The sequence below is a fragment of the Microcaecilia unicolor genome, chromosome 4 (assembly GCF_901765095.1).
Source record: "Microcaecilia unicolor chromosome 4, aMicUni1.1, whole genome shotgun sequence".
NCBI lineage: Eukaryota > Metazoa > Chordata > Amphibia > Gymnophiona > Siphonopidae > Microcaecilia > Microcaecilia unicolor.
The window spans coordinates 253830832-253850105 of NC_044034.1; the positions used below are offsets into that span (position 1 = coordinate 253830832).

Sequence of the window (19274 nt, forward strand, 5' to 3'; positions counted from 1 at the left end):
TTGTGGATATCCTGAAAACCTGACTGGCTGGTGCCTCCAGTCCAGGGCCAAGTTTGGGATCCACTGCCTTAAGAAAACCTTTGGTTGGGGAGGTGGGGGAATGAATCTGGATCTCTCAGGTGTTACACCCCTATTTTTTTTTGTATCATTGACAAACAAAATCGAAATAATGTCCTAACGTCTCCAGATGGAACTTGGCATCTCTGCAACAAAGGTATCAAGTAATTGCTTGACCTTACTGCTGGGCTAAAAATGAAGTGGAGGGCGCATGCGTACCTCATCTCACGGAATCTCTTTGGAGCGGAAAAACTTAAAACTATTCACTCGAGGTTAGAAAGAGGGTTCGAATGTCGGTTTTTTTTTTTTTTTTTTTTTTTTGTGTCAACGAGAAAAAGCGTACGTACAAACTGGGAGCCCTGAGAACCACAAGTGAGATGCAGTTCTGTGTTTTCGGGGCCCCGGCGTGCGTGTACGTCTGCCGAGACGGGTGAAGCGTAGAACGGCGGGAGCGGGAATCGCGCGAGGACAACAGTACCAGCTAGCGCGTGTACGCGCGCCCCTTCCTTGGGTCGCCAGCATTGGCTGCCACCGCCGCTGCTGCCTGCTGCGAAGATAGTCGGTGGCTGAGTGGCCGTTCTTTCCCAGCCTGTCGGAGACGGCCCGAATGCCCGCGAGCCCGCCCGCCGCCGCTGCTTCCTCCTCCTCGTCCTCCAGTGTTGTCCTGGCCGCGGAGCGAGAGGAGGAGAACGGTAACAGTAGCGGCAGCCACCAGCCGTCACCGCTGCTGCCGAAGAACGCGGGTAAAATGACGCTGGCGCCCAAGGAACTCACCAACCTGTTGGGCATCGTTTCGGAGGAGGCCTGCACCAACACCTTCGAAGGGCTTTCCACCACCTTCCACCACTACTTTGTCAAGGCAGACCACTTCCGGGTGGGTTCGGTGCTGGTGATGCTGCTGCAGCAGCCCGACCTGTTGCCTAGCTCTTCGCAGCGGCTCACCGCCCTCTACCTGCTCTGGGAGATGTACCGGACCGAAACGCTCGCCGCCAATCCCTTTGCTGCTGTCTTCGCCCACTTGCTCAACCCGGCCGCCGTCGGGGAGGAGCGGGAGAGGCCCCTGTCAGGTACGGCCCATACCGCACATCGAGTAGCGAAATTTTGGCCATGGTGTTCATAGTCTGATCTCGAAGATGATCAAGTTTTAAGCACTGGGGAAGCAAAACTTTATTGTGTGGTGATCTTCTAGGTGTGGATCGAAAAATAAACAAAAAATAAGAAACCATATTCATAGATAACTGTAGTAGAAATCCCAAGCTATTCGCTGTAAGCTAAAGAAGGGATATTTTCCATTTGAATGTTTTGAACAATGCTAAAGAAAAGTTGATTCTTGTACTTTAAAACTTTTTTTGTCCCATAATGCAAGAACACGAACCCGGCGTATCAGTTCGTAATATAATATGGTAAAACTTGTATTGAGTTGCTACTTTGAAAGTATTTTCTGGATGAACGTTTTCCTGCTTAATTTAGTTTAAATATAATCAAAACAGATCGCGAAGGTGGCTGCAAACTACCCAAGATTTGTATTTCTTATACTTTGAAATTATTTGACACCCAGGTTTTAACGTATATTGTGGGGGTGATTTTTATATACTTCATTCATATAAGGACATAATTGCTGTAGTGGGTCAGACCAAAGGTCAGTGTAGTCCTGCATCATGTTTCCAGCTGTGGTTAGTGTGGGTCGTAAGTACCTGGTTGGATCCTAAAAATCACCAAGATCCTACTACTACTTATAATTTCTATAGCGCTACAAGGCATACGCAGCGCTGTACACCATTCACAAGCAGTGATTTTCCCTAAATGGCTTTCTATTTCTGGAATTTGGCCAAATCTTTTTATAAACCAAGGGCCCTTCTACCAAACCGGTAAAATGTGGCCTGCGATGGCATTAGTGTGTGGGATTGCCAGACGACAAGGCCACCTTTTACCATCACTGGTAAAAGGTCCTTTTTTTTTTTTTAGGGCCAGTAAATGGCTGGTAATTAAAAAAAATAATATTACTGATTAGGGGATAATGCTAAACTCCCAGAGTCATAATTTCACAACCTATTCCAAAAAGACTCCAGTATGCTATTAATATCAAAAAGCTTTTTATTGCACTATCATCATGTCACTATAAAACATCTAGAATGCCCAGCTTCAAATATAACTTACATAATCATATTTTTTTAATCTAACAAGTCCGGTGTCAATCCCTTTTTTTTGGATCGTTATGGCTAAAATGAGCCAAGCATAGCTTGGGGGCAGCGACGTAATCCTCATTGATCCTCTTTTTCGTTTTTTATATATACAAATTTCATCATCAATTTCTTAACTCTTAATAAATAGCTTTCACTTAGCTTTTCAAGATATCTTGCAGTTATTCTTGCATCCCAGTATATAATATATATGCAACAGAGACACGATTAGACCGACATGGTTCCATTTTTCGCGAAATTCGCTGTATCAAGGTAGTCTCCTGTAACTTTGTATCGAGAATCTCAAAGATTCTCAAAACGTTCTTGAAGGTCAATTTACAGGTACTGAGTGATCGGTAACTGATCCACTGACCAAGGAGAGTTATCTCCTACTCATGCGTTTTGTGAACGCTTGGACTAAAGTTGAACAGCTAATATTCTGTTTGTTTACAAACTTGCTCTGCATATTTTGGACGTAAGCAGTCAGCACTGGCTCGTTATGAGTTTATATCGACCAAGTGGAATGCTTGGTGTTAATTGAAAAAGAATGTTGTGCTGTTTGTACTGCTACAAGGCACTATATATTGTAATGTTTACAGCATTCGTCATGAACATTATTTAAAAAACTTTTTTTTTTTTGGGGGGGGGGGGGGGGGTTGCCGGGTTCTTGAAGCCTGGATTGGCCGCTGTCGTAGACAGGATGCTGGGCTTGATGGACCCTTGGTCTTTTCCCAGTATGGCGGTGCTTATGTACTTATGTGGCAACCAGAATTGCACACAGTGCTAAAGATGTGGTCGCAGAATTGAATGGTATATATACTTTCCTGTATTCCATTCCTAATTCCTTACAACCATTTTTTGGCTGGTGCTGCTGCTTGCTGCACACCATGCAGAAGATTGCAACATATCTGTAATGACACTAGATCCTCTTCCAAGGTGGTGGCTACTAATGTGGATCTTAGCTTGGTGTACCTATAATTTGTGTGTGTGGGGGGGGGGGGGGGAGGGGGGATCACTTTACAGTTGTCCACATTACAGTAAGTGTAATCTGCCATGTGGATAACCAGTCTTCTAGTCTCCCTAGGTGGTCCTATAGTGTCTTGCAATCTGCATGTGGCTTAACAACTTTGAATAATTTTGTGTCATCTGCAGATTTGATCACACTCCACCTTGTTCCCATTTCCAAATTATAAATGTTAAAAGCAGCAGGCTCAGTACAGGACCCTGTGATAATCCATTATACACCACCTTCCTTTGGGATAATTGCCCATTTAACCCCGCTATGTTTCCTATATTCTAACTACTTCCCAATCCATATCAGAATATTGCCTGAAATCTGATGGCTAAAAGCTTTCTGAAAATCTATTTACTGCCACACCTTTATGTACATGTTTTATTTATGCCTTCAGAAAAAAGTAGCAGTTTATCATCCATTGCAGACCTGTCCAGATGAGTGGGTTATGCCCCCCTGCCAACAGATGGAGCCAGAGGAAAACAGCTCGGAGCTGACTTCACACCCCAAATAGGGGGCTAATGCTGCTTTCAGCTCCTCAGTATTAGTTTGGCTCCAGCAGGAATTGCCTGGTGCATCAAATATGTGTAGGTTGCTGTTTGTTCAGATTCCCAGGAGAGTATAGATCATGTCCATGGGACGCCATTGGCAACAGGCCTTTGATGCTGATTTCTCTCCCCTTTTAGAAATAGACTAGAAGGCTAGGATTGGTTAAGGCTGGTTCATAAAGCCCCTGGGGCACTAAACCTGGTGGTGCCAGATCCCTCTCTCTGCCCCCCTTCTGTTTCTTGTGGGAGGTTTGTGAATGTGGTGCCTACTGCCCTCTCTTAATCTTGGGGAGGGAGTCAGAGGTAAGTTTCTTGAGTGCTGGCAGCTTGAAGTTTTTTTTCTTGGGAATGGGGGAAAGGCTTTTGTGCAGCCTCTTTCCACATTGCCTTGTGTTCTGCTATGGTGCTGTGTTTGATTGGGACTTGGTTAAGAGGTCTGAAGTGATCACAGGTTCTACTCTTTCCCTCCACTTGTTTTCTAGTGTGGCTGGGGGGGGGAGGTAGAGGTGACATGCTGCAGGTAAGTCATGGCAGTTAGCATGTCAGCAGGGGCATTTGGCTTGGTCTGGAATCAAGCAAGCATGCATCAGTTAGACTAGTGCAATCCACTCTGTCCACTTGCTTCCAGTATGTCTGGAAAAATAGGAAGTGACATTCTGCAGGTAATGTTATCTAGCTGCACCTCGCGCCTGGAATAGACTTCCCGAGTCTGTGCGTCTAGCCCCGTCCTTGGCCGTTTTCAAGTCCAGCCCACCTCTTTGACACTGCTTTTGACTCCTAGCCACTTCTCACTTGCCCTGTACCCCTCCTCTTTAATTCCTTTACCCCTTAGTTGTACCCCTCCTCTTTAATTTCCTTACCCCTTAGTTGTTCTGTCTGTCTACCTGTCTTATTTAGATTGTGAGCTCTTTGAGCAGGGATTGTCTTTTCGTGTATGGTGTACAGTGCTGCGTATGCCTTGCAGCGCTATAGAAATGATAAGTAGTAGTAGTAACACGTGGCAGTTCAGCTGATGTATTTGACCTAGCTTTGAAGCAGGCTGGCAGAATCTGGGGAGATTAGTACCCAGCCAAAAGCAAATCTAGGTAGGTTCCCCAGATTGTAGTCTGCATTATGCACACAGAATGAGTCCTGGCGCATGCTCGTGCATTGGTGGGATCACAACCATTACTATTTTGTACCAAAAATACATACCCATGCATGGTCCTTTATCATCTTCTCTTCCTCTAATAGAGAAAGAAATGGGGAAGTTCTTGAAGGCTACATAGTCACCCTCAAGTATGGCAGAGCCTGAACAGCTTCCGTTCTCTATTTGAGTTAATATTTCACCAGTCAACCTCACATACATGTTGGAGCCTCTCTCCCCTTCCTACTAGCTAGGGGAGCAATTGTGGGAACATCCTGCAGAACTGGCTCTTTGCCTCTCTACACAAGTGAAGCTTCCCAGAGTGTCTTTAAGGCCAATTTGAGCTTGGATGCAATGAAAATTGTTGTACCAGGAGAACAAAAAAAGAAAAAATTTCTGGAGAGTGCAGCCTTTGACAGTACCTTCAGGTTTTACTTTGAGCCCTTGTTAGTCTTAATCTTTTCCCTGCTTGGGGGAACTACATGTTGACCGTGGCAATATTTAGAATGCTAGAGAATTCCACTGACTGGTGCAGGAGGAAAAAGAGACATCTGGCTCAACAGGCAGCTACATGCAGAAGGAGATTACCTTCTCAGAAGGTGATAATGCCTTGGATGGGAGGTTGTTTGAGAAGCTGGTGACCCTTATTTTTAACTGTTGATATCTGTGTAGCTCTCGGATGGGCCATGAGAGACTAAGGGACATCTATAACCCTGGGTAGTCATGGGCCTTCTTCAGTCCTCCCCCCTTTCACAAAATGCTTCCCGATACACCTGATAGCTGAAGATGGGATCTCCACAGGCTAAGGCACTAGATTCTAGCCTTAAAATGGGCAAGACTGAAGGTTTTGAATCCTCTTCCTGGTGATGAGATTAAGGTTTTGGGTCACATAGGGGTGTTATCCTTATTTTGTAAAATCACATTTAGAGGGAAGCACAGCATTCAGGAATCTCCATGGTAGAGAGATTTAGTATGTTCAAATTATCTTCTTTTTATTTTTTGGTATAGTCTATTTCTAGGCATGTATATGCAGTGGCTCCATGATCAAGTTCTCTTGTGTTGGGTCCAGATGGGACCTTGGTAACCTTCCTGCAGGTAACTTTGGAGAAGAGAGAGGTTTTGAACATTCCTGTTCAGGGCTTAACAGATCCTGGACAGGTTAACAGCTGGTGAGTTTTGCATGATGGCGGTAAGTGATGCTGCTTTGGTTAGTTTCTCTGTATTGCCTAGTTGTGGCTAGATCTTGACAGGACCACTGTGTTTTGGCCATGCTTCTCAGAAGCCCCTGTACAGAGTGGCAGACATGGCAATCTCAAACTTGTTATGCAGTTTCATCCTCTTCAAGAAGTAATGGTCTTTTACAGAAGTCCTAGCATTTTAGGCACTAAAATTCAGAGGTTGGCTGGAAATAGTTATGGGAGATCCCTTCTCACCTCAGGCTACAAACAGTACTATTCAGGCAGCTTGACCAGGGTGGATCCCTCCTTGTTGAAAACTGCTATGTTCTGGTTAGGCTTCTTCAAGGAAGCACTTGATGTCTTATCACTGGGTGGTTGGACACTATTCAGGAAGACCTCCCTTTGGCCTCCCTGTAGGCTGCTTAGCAATAGGGTTGAAGGCTCTACTTGTTCTTGAGGAGTCAATGCAGAATAGTTCCCACATGGATACAAAGTAATGTTCCTGTGTATCTGGAATTGGCATCCTGGATCCCACACAGACAGCTTCAGGCTTTCTGGCTAACCGTGATCCCAGTTACCTTTTTGGTCAAGTGGTGGTAAATTCATATGCCTGGCTATTAGGACCAAGTCAGCACAGAAAAGTTTGACTGTGGCCAGGTACTGCAGATGTTTTACAGGATAATTGTCAGCATAAGGTTTCCACAATTTAGTTCTTCCTAGTTTTAGGAATAGAGAGGGAGCCCTTTTTGTCTCTTAAAAATGTGGTCTCATGGTTTTGGACATCTGGGGCTCAAGACCTCTCTCTGTGTCCACATCTCCTGTTTCCACATCCTCCCCGAAAGTGATCTTTTCTGCAGGTCTTAGGCTCTAGGATAATGCACCTATGTTATACTTTGAGCTCAGAGACTCCTACATGTATGTGCTGGTTCATACTTAAGGGTGAAACTCATTAGCCAAGTGCCAAAACATCTTTATCTTTGCCTCTAGGGAGGCTGGAAAGAGTCTGGACAGATGCCTTTGCAGTTGTTTCTGGCAAGGAATGGATCGGGAGCCAATGGTTATTTTGCACTGTAGAGGTGAGAATGATAGGCTGGGATGGAAGTTGAGTTCTGCGGCATCTGGAGCGGTGACAGTCATCCTGGTAGAGAACCAACAGTGTAAGTCTAGATTGAGGACTGAAATTAGCAATGTAGCACTCCAATAATCTTGGGCTCTAGCTTGGAAGAAGACAGTCCAGGTGGTGGCAGGCAAGACATTATTCGATAATGGTGACAAGCAGAGGGAAACTAGTAGCCTTCAGGAACCCTGGTAAAAATGTGTAAGATTTTAGGATCCCAAAGAGGTCAGAAGAATTTTCTGAGCCAGCCTCTTTGGGATCCTAAAATGAAAGGACTGGAAGAAACCACTGCTACTCTACTAGGGGTTAGGTGAAGCACCTCCATGAGTGGACTTTATATAAGCTTAACAGAACTGTAAGACAAACAAGTTTGACTTAGAAGCTCCCTCACTACTCTTATGGCTAGGATAATCTCTTCCAGGGGATGAGCATGCAATGGGCTTAGTTCTTCCATCTTGTCAAACCTTGCAGGGTAGCATCTCTTTTTTTTTTTTTTTTTTTTTTTTTCTTCGGGCCGAGGTTAGTCTTTGGTAATTAAGGGAAAGGGTATCTCTGTGCACAGAACCTCCCTCACCTCTCTTCTTGGAATAGTGTTTTTGTACTGGTGGAATCGAACTTTTTCTTTCTTCTGATGGTAAAGATCTCAGGATTGGGGGGGGGGGGGGGGGGTGGCCACTCTCAAATCAGTTGTCGCTCACTCGTGAGATGTTTGCAGGCGCCCAGATCCTTCTAAATTTTGGATAGATGTTTGGTCTATTGATGTATCCCAATAAGGCACTGTGGTCTTAAAGGCATGGATTTCAGGAGGACTCAAAGAGATGATCACCTCAGATCACACCAGCAAGAGTTGGCAACTCTAAAGGACCACAAACCAGAGTGCAGGAGCTGTCATAGACAGAGTTAGAATATGTCTTCCAAAGGATAATGTTAGGCAATGCCCTTGTCTCCATTTCACCTTTTCTCTAAGGGCCTTCACATGGGTATGCAGGTTTGGAGGTACAACACCTTAGGTGTAGGAATCTTTTAAGAGCTGTTGTGGTCTCCTCTTGCCCAGTCTGGGTAGAACTTGGGTACATCCCACACATCTGATCTGGCATGAATTTGGTCTAGACCAGTCCAGAACCCACCCATGGAAGTCAAGGGTTCTCAGTCTGACATTCAGAAAGCTCAGTGAGTATGTTGTACAACACCAAGGGGACAACTACCTTCAGAGGGGGCTACATCAACTTCCTGGAGACCTGGGCAGTTTGTTTGGAGTTCCTTTCATTCTCTGAGGGAGAATGGTCCAGGTGATGGCAGACGATGCGATGGCAGTTTCATTTATCAACAAGCAAGTAGGCATCAGGAGTCAAACAGTGGCCTTGGAAGCAGCAGCCCTTTGTTGCTGGGTGTATTCAGACCACCTAGTGCTGTTGGAAGTCCACATACCCAGGAAGTCCACATACCCAGCAAGGACAACATTCAGGCGGACTTCTTATTGGATCTGGGAGAATGGGGGCAGACAGGCTTTCAGCTCCTTCTGAACTGGTGGGGCCGCGGCAGCACACCTTCGACTTCATGATGCCATGCAAGAATGCCAAGATGAAATGCTTCTTCAGCTGCAGGAAAGAGGCAGTCTTGATGGGAATAGAGACCTTGTCTGAGCAGTGGCCCAGGGAGGAGTCTCTGTATATTTTTCTATTGTGGCCCCTGGTCAGGTGTGTCCTTTGGAGAATAGCATGTCATCTTTTTATGGTTCTTCAGTGGCTCTGGATTGGCCTTGAAGGCAGTGGTATGTAGATATTCAACTCCTGGTGGAGTCCCTGTTTCCCTTTCCTGCAGGTTGCTCAGACAAGGTCTGGTGGAAATGGAGGATCCAGATCCCTTCTGGTTTATAGTTTGGCCCTTTCGAGAAGGCATCTAGTGAGACGAGTTTCTCCAACTCTCATCACCACTTTGCTCAAAGCTTGCAGGTTGTCTACTGCCTTGGCTTATGTTTGGGTCTAGGAAGTTTTTGAGAGGTGGTGTCAACAGTACTCCCTCTCCCTCTCTTGAAGGGGTGACAGGGCGCACAGTCCCGTCTTTTCTTCCTAAGGTAGTTTCTGCCTTTCATCTCAATAAACCTTTGTCATGTACTCCTACACTATTTGGAAGTGACCAACAAATTCCGTTGGTCAGATCATTCGTTTGTGTTTTTCCTGGGACCTCGGAAAGGTAATGCGGCTTCCAAAGCCATGCTAGCTCGCTAGGTCAAGGAGGCTATCGCGTTTGCATTTTTACTAGTGGGTAAACCACTTCCACCAACTACTCAAGCTGTGATGACTTCCTGGGTGGAAGCCCGTTTGTTCTCCCTGGATGAAATATGTAGGACGGCAACATGGTCTTCCTTGCATACTTTCTCCAGACGCAACCGTTTGGATGTCTCCGCTCGGTTGGATGCATCTTTTGGAGTATCAGTGCTATCTGCGGGAGCTTCAGATTCCCACCTTACTTTAGGACTGCTTTGCTACATCCCATAAGTCTCTGGATTCATCTGCTGCTGACGCTAAGGAACAAAAAATTATTTCTTACCTGATGATAATTTTCTTTCCTTTAGTTGCAGCAGATGAATTCAGAGGCCCACCCTGTTTTTCCGGCGGTTCCTATCAGTTAGTTGTCTCTGTTGGAACTTGTTGTTGCATTTTTATATTTTAGATGGACTGTTGTAATTGGTTTATGTGTTTGCAGTTCTTGGATTATCACTTTTTCCTGTGGGGAAGGAGAAATGTTATAATTCTGTTTTCTTCTTCTGCTTTGTCATGAGAAATAGTGACTAAGGAGCATTCCATCCTATAAGACAGTGCAGTTCATTGCTCCCACAAGTCTCTGGATTCATCTGCTGCGACTAAAGGAAAGAAAATTATCAGGTAAGAAATAAGGTGGGGTTTCAGTCACATGGTGAAAATAAAGACTCATGTTTTGGTTCTGGACTACCCTGTCTTGCTGCTCCATTAGCATCCCAGAAATCTGAGCAGGATAACAGTCTACACAAACTTGATCTCTAATGAGGAAATTATGAATTGAAGACGGAATAATTGATATTAAAACCATTTATTTATAAAATACTTGTATACCTTGTATTCTCCGAGGACAAGCAGGCTGCTTGTTCTCACTGATGGGTGACGTCCACGGCAGCCCCTCCAATCGGAATCTTCACTAGCAAAAGCCTTTGCTAGCCCTCGCGCGCCGATGCGCACCGCGCATGCGCGGCCGTCTTCCCGCCCGAAACCGGCTCGTGCCGGCCAGTCTTCTTTTGTCCGCGCTCGGTGCGGTCGTGTTTCGCCGTTCGTGCCACGGAAAGTTGACCTCGCGTGTCGTTTTCGACTCGTTTCTTCTCAAAAAGTTTAAAAAGTGTTCGGGAAGAGCCTGTTTGGTTTTTTTCCTTCCCGTATTTCGAGCTTTTCGCCCCGGTAAGTTTTCTTTCGTCGTCGGGGTAGGCCTCAGTTAGGCCTCGGTCGAAATTTTCTTCTCCCTATTTTTGTGGTGCCAATTTTCGTCATTTCGAGTTTTGATCTCGCCGGCATGATTTTTCCGCCCATGACATCGAAGCCTCCCAGCGGCTTCAAGAAGTGCACCCAGTGCGCCCGGGTAATCTCGCTCACTGACAGGCACGCGTCGTGTCTTCAGTGTCTGGGGGCTGGGCACCGCCCTCAGGCCTGTAGTCTGTGTTCCCTTTTAAAAAAGCGGACGCAGGTAGCGAGGTTAGCCCAGTGGAACATTTTGTTCTCGGGCTCTTCGTCGGCATCGGCACCGGGGGTATCGAGTGCATCGACGTCTTCAGCGTCCAGACCTTCATCCTCGGCTGCCAGTGCATCGAGGCATCGGCCCTCTGCATCGGCGCTGAGACATCGGACGACTGTATCGACGTCGGTGGTACCGGGACCTCGTCTGCTGATGTCGTCGGACGGTGGTGCTTCGTCTGGAGTGCAGGTGAGGGCTGTCCATTCCCCTGCTGGTGGCGGTGAGCCTTCGGGTGGGTCTCCCCCTACCCTGAGGGCTCCTGCGGTACAGCCCCCCCGAGACCGACCTTCTTCGGCCTCGGCCCCGAGGAAGAGACGGCTGGATTCTACGTCCTCCTCGTCGGTGCCGGGAAGCTCCGGTGACATGCTTCGCAAGAAGTCGAAGAAGCATCGACACCGGTCCCCTTCCTGTGTAGGCACCGAGAGCTCTGGGTCGCCGAGGGAGTTGGCACCCAGCAGGCATCGGCACCGAGAGGACCGCTCACCCTCTGTTCAAGAGGTGTCGATGCGCTCCACTCTGGACAGCCCGGAACAGCCTCCACGCCCGGAACAGACTCTGACATCGACGCCTGCATCGACCTCCATGCCTTTTTCTGCAGCCGCTCTGAACGAGAGCCTCCGGGCCGTTCTCCAAGAGATCCTGGGAGAGCTGTTGCGCCCTACCCCTCCGGTACCGGGGGTGCTTGCGCCACCGGTACCGTCGAGCGTGGCGCCGGCTGGTCCATCGCCCGGGGTGAGGTCTCCGGCGTCGGTGCCGCGTGCGGTACCGACTGTGGTCGCCTCCCAGGAAGGCTCCCCGACTACGTCGGCGGAGGGAGCTTCGCCGGTGCGGGTGAGGGAGTCTACCTCTCGACGCCCCCACCTTGGCCGTGGTTCCATGGAGTCGAGCCGGGACACGGTTGCAGACACAGATTCGTGAACTTGTGTCTGACACCGAGGGTGAGGCCTCGTGGGAAGACGAAGGAGACATCAGATATTTCTCTGACGAGGAGTCTGAGGGTCTTCCTTCCGATCCCACTCCCTCTCCTGAAAGACAGCTTTCTCCTCCCGAGAGTCTGTCTTTCGCTTCCTTTGTCCGGGAGATGTCTACGGCCATCCCCTTCCCGGTGGTTGTGGAGGACGAGCCCAGGGCTGAAATGTTTGAGCTCCTGGACTATCCTTCTCCACCTAAGGAAGCGTCCACAGTACCCATGCATCATGTCCTAAAAAAGACATTGCTGGCGAACTGGACCAAGCCTTTAACTAACCCCCACATTCTCAAGAAGATTGAGTCCAGTACCGGATCCATGGGGACCCAGAGCTGATGCGCACTCAGTTGCCTCACGACTCTGGAGTTGTGGATTTGGCCCTAAAGAAGGCCAAGAGTTCTAGGGAGCATGCTTCGGCGCCCCCGGGCAAGGACTCTAAAACCTTGGACTCCTTTGGGAGGAAGGCCTACCATTCTTCTATGCTCGTGGCCAAAATTCAGTCTTACCAGCTCTACACGAGCATACACATGCGGAACAATGTGCGGCAGTTGGCGGGCTTGGTGGATGCACTCCCCCCTGAGCAAGCCAAGCCATTTCAGGAGGTGGTCAGGCAGCTGAAGGCGTGCAGAAAATTCCTGGCCAGAGGGGTGTATGACACCTTTGATGTTGCGTCCAGGGCCGCTGCTCAAGGTGTGGTGATGCGCAGACTCTCATGGCTGCGTGCCTCCGACCTGGAGAATAGAATCCAGCAGTGGATTGCGGACTCGCCTTGCAGTGCGGATAACATTTTTGGAGAAAAAGTCGAGCAGGTGGTAGAGCAGCTCCACCAGCGGGACACCGCATTCGACAAGTTCTCCCGCCGGCAGCCTTCAGCCTCTACCTCTACAGGTAGAAGATTTTTGGGGGGAAGGAAGACTGTTCCCTACTCTTCTGGCAAGCGTAGGTACAATCCTCCTTCTCGACAGCCTGCGGCCCAGGCTAAGCCCCAGCGCACTCGCTCTCGTCAGCAGCATGCGCCTCAGCAAGGCCCCTCGGCTCCCCAGCAAAAGCAAGGGACGAGCTTTTGACTGGCTCCAGCAGAGCATAGCCGACATCCAAGTGTCAGTGCCGGGCGACCTGCCAGTCGGAGGGAGGTTGAAAGCTTTTCACCAAAGGTGGCCTCTCATAACCTCCGATCAGTGGGTTCTCCAAATAGTCCGGCAAGGATACACCCTCAATTTGGCCTCCAAACCTCCAAATTGTCCCCCGGGAGCTCAGTCTTACAGCTTCCAGCACAAGCAGGTACTTGCAGAGGAACTCTCCGCCGTTCTCAGCGCCAATGCGGTCGAGCCCATGCCATCCGGGCAAGAAGGGCTGGGATTCTATTCCAGGTACTTCCTTGTGGAAAAGAAAACAGGGGGGATGCGTCCCATCCTAGACCTAAGGGCCCTGAACAAATATCTGGTCAAAGAAAAGTTCAGGATGCTTTCCCTGGGCACCCTTCTTCCCATGATTCAGGAAAACGATTGGCTATGCTCTCTGGACTTGAAGGATGCCTACACACACATCCCGATACTGCCAGCTCTCACAGGCAGTACCTGCGATTTCAGCTGGGCACACGTCACTTCCAGTACTGTGTGCTACCCTTTGGGCTCGCCTCTGCGCCCAGGGTGTTCACAAAATGCTTGGCTGTAGTAGCAGCGGCACTTCGCAGGCTGGGGGTGCACGTGTTCCCATATCTCGACGATTGGCTGGTGAAGAACACATCCGAGGCAGGAGCCCTGCAGTCCATGCAGATGACTATTCGCCTCCTGGAGCTACTGGGGTTTGTGCTAAATTATCCAAAGTCCCATCTTCTCCCAGTGCAGAAACTCGAATTCATAGGAGCTCTGCCGGATTCTCGGACGGCTCGCGCCTATCTCCCAGAGGCGAGAGCCAACAACTTGATGTCCCTCGTCTCGTGGGTGCGAGCGTCACAGCAGATCACAGCTCGGCAGATGTTGAGATTGCTGGGCCACATGGCCTCCACAGTTCATGTGACTCCCATGGCCTGCCTTCACATGAGATCTGCCCAATGGACCCTAGCTTCCCAGTGGTTTCAGGCTGCTGGGGATCTAGAAGACGTGATCCACCTGTCCACGAGTTTTCTCAAATCCCTGTATTGGTGGACGATTTGGTCCAATTTGACTCTGGGACGTCCTTTCCAAATTCCTCAGCCACAAAAAGTGCTGACCACGGATGCGTCTCTCCTGGGATGGGGAGTTCATGTCGATGGGCTTCACACCCAAGGAAGCTGGTCCCTCCAGGAACGCGATCTGCAGATCAATCTCCTGGAGTTGCGAGCGATCTGGAACGCTCTGAAGGCTTTCAGAGATCGGCTGTCCCACCAAATTATCCAAATTCAGACAGACAACCAGGTTGCCATGTACTACGTCAACAAGCAGGGGGGCACCGGATCTCGCCCCTGTGTCAGGAAGCCGTCAGCATGTGGCTCTGGGCTCGCCGTCACGGCATGGTGCTCCAAGCCACATATCTGGCAGGCGTAAACAACAGTCTGGCCGACAGGTTGAGCAGGATTATGCAACCTCACGAGTGGTTGCTCAATTCCCGTGTAGTGCGACAGATCTTCCAGGTGTGGGGCACCCCCTTGGTAGACCTCTTCGCATCTCGAGCCAACCACAAAGTCCCTCAGTTCTGTTCCAGGCTTCAGGCCCACGGCAGACTGGCATCGGATGCCTTCCTCCTGGACTGGGGGGAGGGTCTGCTGTATGCTTATCCTCCCATACCTCTGGTGGGGAAGACTTTGTTGAAACTCAAGCAAGACCGAGGCACCATGATTCTGATCGCTCCTTTTTGGCCGCGTCAGATCTGGTTCCCTCTTCTTCTGGAGTTGTCCTCCGAAGAACCGTGGAGATTGGAGTGTTTTCCGACCCTCATCACGCAGGACGAAGGGGTGCTTCTGCATCCCAACCTCTGGTCCCTGGCTCTCACGGCCTGGATGTTGAGAGCGTAGACTTTGCCTCTTTGGGTCTGTCAGAGGGTGTCTCCCGCATCTTGCTTGCTTCCAGGAAAGATTCCACTAAGAGGAGTTACTTCTTTCTGTGGAGGAGGTTTGCCAGTCTGGTGTGACAGCAAGGCCCTAGATCCTCGCTCTTAGTCCTACACAGACCCTGCTTGAATACCTTCTGCACTTGTCTGAGTCTGGTCTTAAGACCAACTCTGTAAGGGTTCACCTTAGTGCAATCAGTGCATACCATTACCGTGTGGAAGGTAAGCCGATCTCAGGACAGCCTTTAGTTGTTCGCTTCATGAGAGGCTTGCTTTTGTCAAAGCCCCCTGTCAAGCCTCCTACAGTGTCATGGGATCTCAATGTCGTTCTCACCCAGCTGATGAAACCTCCTTTTGAGCCACTGAATTCCTGCCATCTGAAGTACTTGACCTGGAAGGTCATTTTCTTGGTGGCAGTTACTTCAGCTCGTAGAGTCAGTGAGCTTCAGGCCCTGGTAGCCCAGGCCCCTTACACCAAATTTCATCATAACAGAGTAGTCCTCCGCACTCACCCTAAGTTCTTGCCAAAGGTTGTGTCGGAGTTCCATCTGAACCAGTCAATTGTCTTGCCAACATTCTTTCCCCGTCCTCATTCCTGCCCTGCTGAACGTCAGCTGCACACATTGGACTGCAAGAGAGCATTGGCCTTCTATCTGGAGCGGACACAGCCCAACAGACAGTCCGCCCAATTGTTTGTTTCTTTTGATCCCAACAGGAGGGGAGTGGCTGTAGGGAAACGCACCATATCCAATTGGCTAGCAGATTGCATTTCCTTCACTTACGCCCAGGCTGGGCTGGCTCTTGAGGGTCATGTCACGGCTCATAATGTTAGAGCCATGGCAGCGTCAGGTAGCCCATCTTGAATGTCAGCCACTATTGAAGAGATTTGCAAAGCTGCAACGTGGTCATCTGTCCACACATTCACATCTCATTACTGCCTGCAGCAGGATACCCGACGCGACAGTCGGTTCGGGCAGTCAGTGCTTCAGAATCTGTTCGGGGTTTAGAATCCAACTCCACCCCCCTAGGCCCATGTTTGTTCTGTTCCAGGCTGCACTCTCAGTTAGTTGGTAAATTTTTTAGGTCAATCTCAGTTATGTCCTCGCCGTTGCGAGGCCCAATTGACCATGGTTGTTGTTTTGAGTGAGCCTGGGGGCTAGGGATACCCCATCAGTGAGAACAAGCAGCCTGCTTGTCCTCGGAGAAAGCGAATGCTACATACCTGTAGAAGGTATTCTCCGAGGACAGCAGGCTGATTGTTCTCACAAACCCGCCCGCCTCCCCTTTGGAGTTGTGTCTTCCCTAGTCTTTGTCTTGCTACATATGAGACTGGCCGGCACGAGCCGGTTTCGGGCGGGAAGACGGCCGCGCGAGGGCTAGCAAAGGCTTTTGCTAGTGAAGATTCCGATTGGAGGGGCTGCCGTGGACGTCACCCATCAGTGAGAACAATCAGCCTGCTGTCCTCGGAGAATACCTTCTACAGGTATGTAGCATTCGCTTTACTGTTTTATAATATTGTCTCCATATATGACTTAGATTTTAATATAATAATTATTGTGGATTTTGAACCTTTGAATGGTTGTCCAGGCCAGCATTACAAAACAGTAAATAAAAATAAAATAAACATGGTAAAAAGCACCTATGGTCTTTCCAGGTAGATTGCCTGTCCTGGCCAAAACACCACTAACACTAATTAATCTGTCCCCTCAGCAAACTCTCAAACTATTAATTGGGGGAGATGTTTTTAATTTTTAATGGAATGGTAACTGATTTTTCTCCAAACATATCTTCAGCGGGATCATGTTCCAGTCTAGCTACAGCAGATGAAAAAAAAAAATCCTAACTACTGAGTGGAGGAGCAACTTTAATGGTTAGAGCAGTGGGCTGAAAATCAAAGAAGCCAGGTTTAAATTCCATGCTTGCTCTTTAACCCTCCATTGCCTCAGGTACAAACTTGGGGCCCTGTTTACTAAGGTGCGCTAGTATTTTTAGTACATTGTAAAAATTAGCACACGCTAACCATGTAGACGCCCATAGGAATATTATGGGCATCTACACAACGCAAGCTAAAAACACTAGCGTGGCTTAGTAAAAAGGGCTCTCAGATTGTAAAGGGACAGTAAAAAAAATAGTTTGCTTTGAATTACTGAAAAAGATGTAAGCTAAATCCAAATTCCTTTCCCCCTCTTTTCAGTACATTTTTGCTATTGGCCTAATACAAGAAGCAGCCGATAGCCTTCAGAAGATTGTGAGCACATGCCAATGCAGCCACTCAACCAGAAATTTAGGTCATCATTGGTGCAACACCTTTTAAAAGCTAGAGTTAATAGTTTTTAAATTTGTAGAAATGGTTGTGCACGGAATAGTTATTTTTCATACCTTGCAGATGATAAGATTTATGCATCAAAATGATTGACTTGTTTTCAGTTGGTACCACGTGAATGTGTAAAATAAAACACTTTTGTTTTCCATAGGATTTCTTCCTCCTATAACTCCACCAGAAAAATTTTTTCTTTCCCAGCTGATGTTGGCCCCACCAAGGGAGCTGTTCAAAAAGACTCCTCGACAGATTTCTACAATGGAGTTGGGAAACATGGCTCAGTCTGTAGATATTAGTGGACTCCAACTAATACTGGCAGGTGAGAATGAAGCAAGCCTATATCGTAATTACGTCTTTTTTTTATAAATTGCAGAGGGGAAAGATAACAAGAAAAAGTAAAAACAGAAAAAAGCCCCTTTACTTCACCTAAACAGACAAAAGTGGTTTGGGACATGATTTTTTTTTTTTTTTTTAATTGTGAACCATTGTAGATTTATGCTTTTAAGATACTGTGTTTGTGGGCAGTATTTTAGGTGTTCTGTAACTCTGTCAAACCTTAATCCCAAGCAGCACATTACTGTTAAAAGAACTTACTAATTCATTTGCTTTTGTAGATAAAGTAAAATTAGCCTTCTGTGTTGGAAGTTTGCTGTAAAATCTCAACTGCAGTACTTATCTGCCTATAATATGCACCCTGAACTTTTAATTTTTTTATAATGTAAATATTTGCAACATAGTAACATAGTAGATGATGGTTGAAAAAGATCTGCACAATTCATCCAGTCTACCTAACAAAATATATCCCATTGTATCATATACTATGAGTTAATATATGTATATTTGATCCTGGACTGTCCTTACCATTTTCAGGGCACAGACCATAGAAGTCTTCGTGGCACTGGCTTAATTTTCAACTACTGGAGTTGCTGTTGAAGCCCACTCCAGTCCAACCAGATCTGTCTAGCTATAATAGTGACACAGACCGTAGAAGTTTGCCTGACACTAGCCTTACTTTCAAACTACTGGGTTTGCTGTCAAAGCACTACATTTTGTTTTGATACCATTTTCTTTCCATATAGGAATCATATGTGTTTATCTCACACATTCTTGAATTCTGTTACTGTTTTCATCACCACCACTTCCTGGGAGAGGGCATTCCAGGAATCCCTCACCCCCTTGGTAAAATAAGTATTTTCTGATGTTACTTCTAAGTCGAACTTCTTCCCCCCCCCCCCCCGTAACCTCACTTCATGTCTTCTAGTTCTACTGCTTCTCCTTCTCTGGGAAAGATTTGCTATCCTACATATAATATGCAAGCCACATTTTCAGTGTTTACATGCATCGGTTTCTATAGATTATGAAGGTGAAAAAGCTGCTGAACATAAAAATTGCACTCGATAAGTTAGGTCTTTTCTTTGTACGCAATATAAAAGTTTCACATGGAGGAAGTAAAAATGTAGTGCCTGATAGCAAAAGTAAAGCTTGGAATTATCAAAGTATTAACCTCCTCGTTCTCTAACCTTGTTTTGCACATTTTTGCATTTAGTGTGCAACTTGGGTGCACAGGTTATAGAATAGCTCGTTATAAGTGTAACAATTGATAAATTAGGAGCCAGTTAGCACTAAATACCAATTGGTTGTAATTGGAGTTAATTGGTGCTAATTAGCACTAATTTACACTTACATGCAAAGCTGCAGTCAGTTGTAATTCTGTACCTTAGTTCTGAAATCCTTTATAATGTAACTGCTGAGGGGGGAGGGGGGCATAAGCAGCCACATGTAAATGCTGACTTAACACTAGTATTCTATATTTAATTTATTTATTACATTTGTACCCCGCAGTTTCCCACGCATGGCAGGCTCAATGCGGCTTACATAGTAACAGTATAAAAAAATTACAAGTCATAAGAAGAATATACAATTTGTGGTAAATGTAATATTAATGGGGTTAATGGATAAGTAAATTGAGCAAAGGAGGAATTA

General features: G+C 47.3%; 1 protein-coding gene across 1 annotated transcript in view; it reads left to right on the forward strand.

The window, feature by feature from the left end:
- The first annotated feature begins 278 nt into the window (after window positions 1–278).
- CNOT11 (CCR4-NOT transcription complex subunit 11) overlaps window positions 279–19274 on the forward strand; it is an 87616-nt gene continuing 68620 nt past the window's right edge. Inside the window, exons 1-2 of the mRNA XM_030201432.1 lie at window positions 279–1124; window positions 17446–17610. Of these exons, the coding sequence (XP_030057292.1) occupies window positions 665–1124; window positions 17446–17610 (625 nt within the window). The 5' untranslated portion in view covers window positions 279–664. The remainder of the gene's footprint in view (window positions 1125–17445; window positions 17611–19274) is intronic.